General features: G+C 33.3%; 1 protein-coding gene across 1 annotated transcript; it reads left to right on the top strand.

Moving 5' to 3' along the window:
- The first annotated feature begins 419 nt into the window (after window positions 1-419).
- pxmp4 (peroxisomal membrane protein 4) lies at window positions 420-4689 on the top strand. The gene is made up of 5 exons (NM_001326556.1): window positions 420-564; window positions 871-933; window positions 1628-1826; window positions 3490-3753; window positions 4302-4689. Exons 1-4 carry the CDS (start codon window positions 452-454, stop codon window positions 3748-3750), a joined length of 636 nt encoding a protein of 211 aa, NP_001313485.1. The 5' UTR covers window positions 420-451; the 3' UTR covers window positions 3751-3753; window positions 4302-4689.
- Window positions 4690-5041: the final 352 nt, after the last annotated feature.

Genomic DNA, 5041 nt, shown 5'->3' with positions numbered 1-5041 from the left:
AAATAAGTATAATTTTAGCATATTAAGTAAGTACAAACTTGATTTAAGGAGTTGTTTTCCTTTAATGTAAAACACCAAAACAACATGTCAATAACTTAAAGAAACATCACCACAAATCTTTTGGACATAGTTAAGCGTGAGTCTGAAAGACAAATGTTATCAGTGTAGTAGCGCCCTCTCATGCTCAACTGTAGTAATTACAGCTACAAATTCGACACACGCCAGACACTGATCAATTAGTGTCAGATTTTCACACACCAGCCGAACAAAACGTCTCCATAAACTCATAAAAAAATTCATAGATATATTTTTAAACCTTAATAATCATTTCGAAAACATAACTGTTGGTCCGAACATTGTGTGCGGAACTATTAATCACAGTATTGTTTCCTCGTGCAATGCTGCTGCTCGCGTGTGTTACAGTGTGAGGGGTCCGTCTAAAAGAAGAGTCATGGCAGCTTCAGACCTCTTTAAAACTTTATTATACACAGTCAACAACCTCCTGCAGCAGCACAAATATAAAACTGCGCTGGCGGTGCTCAAAGGCTTCAGGAATGGAGCTGTGTGAGTTTAAATGCGCTTTTATTTTCATGCACGTTCGCTAGTAATTGCATTTCACGTTTTAAAATTTTTTATTAATCCATAAATCTGCCATAAATTACTCTTAATTACATTTAATACACGTAAGGAAATAAAATATGTTCTGTATATATGCCTTTTTTGAGCGTAGTAAATATTTAACTTATAATTGCAGCGATATATTTGCATATTGCTAGCTTTAAACATTAGGCTGAGTGAAAACATTAAGATTTTCACTGTTTATGTTATGTTTATTGTGCAGTTGTTGTATTATTTTGTGTGTTTTCTCAGATATGGTGCTAAAATCCGTGCCCCTCACGCCCTTGTGATGACGTTTCTCTTCAGAAGTGGCAGGTGAACTTTGAACTCTCATGATATGCTCTTTTGTTTATTTAATGGAACAAATAATACTGTAATATTGTACGATTTGCATATTTATGTTTAGTTATTTGCATATTTACATATTTATATTTATAATATACAGCATATGGAGTAATTATACTGAAAGTTTCGTTCTTTATTTTTTTATTCAGTAAACAAATGTCTATTTTGATGTCTTGATCTAATAAAATCCCTAAAAGTGAATTTGTATAGTAGAAAGTATATGTAAAAAACATTTGTGAAGGTCAAACGAAGATAATAAATTTGCTCCTTCATTATTCAGTGTAATGTACACTCACCGGCCACTTTATTAGGTACACCTGTCCAACTGTTAATGCTAATTTATAATCAGCCAATCATGTGGCAGCAGCTCAACGCATTTAAGCACGTAGACCTGATCAAGATGATCTGCTGCAGTTCAAAGCGAGCATCAGAATGGGGAAGAAAGGAGATTTAAGTGACTTTGAATGTGGCATGGTTGTTGATGCCAGCTGGTTTGAGTATTTCAGAAACTGCTGATCTACAGGGGTTTTCACGCACAACCATCTTTAGGGTTTACAGTGAATGCTCTGAAAATGAGAATATATCTAGTGAAAGTTTTAGTGAGAGTTTTGTAACCCTAAGGATAACCCAGTGTAATCTCTGCTTTCCGTTTGCTGCTGAACAGTCTGAGAGAGAAGTTTCGTGCGATCGCTCAGGCCACATACACTCACTCCAGGAATCTGGCCTGCTTCGTCTTCACATATAAAGGCCTGCAGGCTCTTCAGCAGCAGCTGCAGGGCAAACAGATGCAGTCGCACTCCTTTCTGGCCGCCTGTGTTGGAGGATGGCTGGTGTTTGGGGAGAATAACAACATCAACAGCCAGGTGAGGGGAAAAGTGCATTTGTTTATTATTATTATAAAGGCTAACAAAACACCAAAACAAAAAAAAACTATTTTTTTGAGCTTTTGACAGTCATATATGTGTCCCACGTTGCTAAAAACACTATTAGGACACATGTATTTCATTAAAAAGGGAAAATTGGTTGTTTTTACGTTGTTTCGAGCAAATTCGTTCTTCTGGTTTGAAAATAAAATTTGAAGCTACGTCACGGCGATTAGATCCTTGTGTAAATTCTAGCGAGATTGGATGTTTGTAAAAATTGACATCATTGAGTTTTCAGCATATCTGTGCATTAATTCATGAGAAAGACTTGGTTCGAACCAATCAGCATGCTCTATTGTGAATGAGGTGCAACTTTAATGCAAATGTAGATCAATGAAATGAGAACTCAAAAAGCTTGTTTGTAAAAAGCCAGACATATCAAATATCAGATGAAAGAAAAAAATAACACTCCAATAAAAACAGAAATTAAAATACCAGCATACATTTGCAGTTTATATTGTATATAAATGTTGCTGCATTCATCAAATCAATCTGTTCTTGATTCATTAAAGTAAATACAGTTTGTTCTATGTTAAATGTCATCAAATCATATTTTTCAATAATAATACGACTGCTAATAATAGCTTTTGAAAGCCCTAACCCTAAACAAACCCCGACACTAAACAAGCCCCTCACAGTAATGTAAAAACAGTATTTATGACAATAGTAATTGATAATATTTATCAAATTGTATTTTATTAACACCTACCCCTCATATTAATTTCAAAATGGTAATTATAATGAGATTCATAAGATTATAATTGTTTATTAAATTACCGATAAATTGTAAACACTAATTACATTTTAAATTACCATAATAATCCATTTATTTTAAAAGCTATTAATGATGTGTTTAATAAACATAAATCATAACTTAACATAAATATTTCAGCAAGAAAATGTTTGGTTTATATAGCAATAACATTTTAGTTTTAATATATTTTATTAAATAAATACAGCCTTTTTGAGAAGAAAAATAAAAGAAGAATATTTAAAACATTAAATATTCTTACTGATCCCAAATAAATAAAAAAATAAATAGTAAATATTTCTTTTTGAAAAATGGAGATGATCAAAATGAAATAAAGAAATAAGTAATAAATGTCAAATATTTATTTAAAATATTTAAATGTTTAAATATTAGCTTTCTATCTTAAACAAAAAAAAACATAAATAAATAAACAAACCTCATTTAATAAGTATATTGTTTCATATTGCTGTAAACTTTCAGTTTTGCAGATTGTTTTCTGCATATGTGATTAAATAAATGCTGCTTTTGTGAGCAGAATAAGCTTTTTTTCAAACAACAATATCAATAAACAATTATAATGTGACTAAAATAATCAATAAAATAAATAAATATATATTTAAGTATGTATGTACAAAAAGACTTACCATAAGATATCTAAAACTGTCTTAGCATGGAATGTGTATAATGAGATTGAGAGTTCCTTAATCTTTAATTACAGTTAAAAATATTTATTCAATTCTATGACCAAAACTAATGTTATTGTGAAAAAAGCACTACATCAATGTAATGCACAGCATGCATATAACATCTGTAATATAATGTGTGTTACTTTAATGTACTGTATTTGTGCAGATAAACATGTACCTGCTGTCCAGAATCCTCTTTGCTCTGTCTCGGCTGGCGGTGGAGAAAGGTTTGATCCCGCAACCCAAAAAAGACCCGTTCCCGCTGTTCGCCACGCTGGTTTGGGGAATCGTGCTGTGGCTGTTTGAGTATTATCCTCATACGCTTCAGCCCTCGCTCCAGTCCTCCATGAACTACCTCTACCACGACAGCAACACGTGGCACGACATTACAGACTCTCTCATCTATAACAAACCAAAAGCCAACTGAGAGGTACTGAAGCCACACTTCCAGAGTACAAGCACTAAAGTACAAGTAAAGGAGAGCTTTAATATGTATTAATTAGATTTTGACAGTTTTTTCCACTAAGGCAGTTCAGGGTGATGAAATGTAATTGGGTTAACTGGCAGTGGGTCGGTTATAGAGACCAAAACAAAGACAGACATTCTTACAAGAAAGGCACATTTTCAAAGCAGAATATCTGACTTCAGCATTGTTTATCAGGTAAACAAATGCACTACCTGACCAAAGTCTTGTCGCCTACCTAAGTTTTAGGAACACAACACCTTTAAGGATTATATTTACTCCATTTGTCCTAAATTTACTTTCAGATCTACTCGGTCATGATAACTTTGATGAAGCATCTTGTAATGTTTGGTCAGCATCTCACCCAAAAGCAACTATTTAACTCTTGAAAGTGTGATTGCATTGTGTAGTTTCCTTTAAGGATCTAATATTTGATGCATTGTGTCATTATTTCAGAATAGAAATGCATAAGGTCGGAAGGGCGTTAATTGCATTGCCTTTATTTTTACCCACAGGAATCATCGATGTCTAACCACCGAGAAGAAGTCTTCCCGCAAATGTGTTTTTACACATGTTTTGAAGTTCCACTAAATGATTTTTACACATTGCACATTGTCAGCAGATTATATTTGCTCCATGTTGTATTTGATTTACTCTGTGCTGTATTTTTCGCTTCGTTTATAAAAACTAAACATATGTAAGAACAGAAACAAAGTCTTTAGTTTCAAATTTCATGCGAACAAACTAAAATAAATCCTAAATTTACAATGTTTACTTTACTAGCGCACATTTTTAAATCTTAAAATGAACAATTAATCCACGCTAGTTATTCTACTGTAAAAAAACAGTTTGTTTTGGTAATCTTCAATCAAAATCTGATCATCTGGGGCCTCATGTACGAAGACTTGCGTTGAAATCATACTAAAACATTGTGTATGCACAAAGCTGTAAATGTGTGTACGCTGTAAAAAATCGGATATATGAAACACTACGTACACAGAATCCCACGTATATTCTCTTTGTACATCCAAATTAACGTGAAACTGAGTGCACGAGCACAAAACCCCTTAATGCCTCCTCCCCCCGTATGAATATGCTAATGACTCTACTTTGCAAATCCAAACGATAAAGCAATGGCAAAAGCAAGCAAGAAGAGAAACTTTGAACAGAATGTGAATTGGAGGTGCTGCTATCGGAGGTAGAACGAAGTAAACTGTGTTATTTGCAAGTTTGTCCTCCGGAATTAATAACAAAA

The sequence above is a fragment of the Danio rerio genome, chromosome 6 (genome assembly GCF_049306965.1).
Source record: "Danio rerio strain Tuebingen ecotype United States chromosome 6, GRCz12tu, whole genome shotgun sequence".
Classification (NCBI taxonomy): domain Eukaryota; kingdom Metazoa; phylum Chordata; class Actinopteri; order Cypriniformes; family Danionidae; genus Danio; species Danio rerio.
This window is presented reverse-complemented; position numbering and strand designations above follow the sequence as displayed.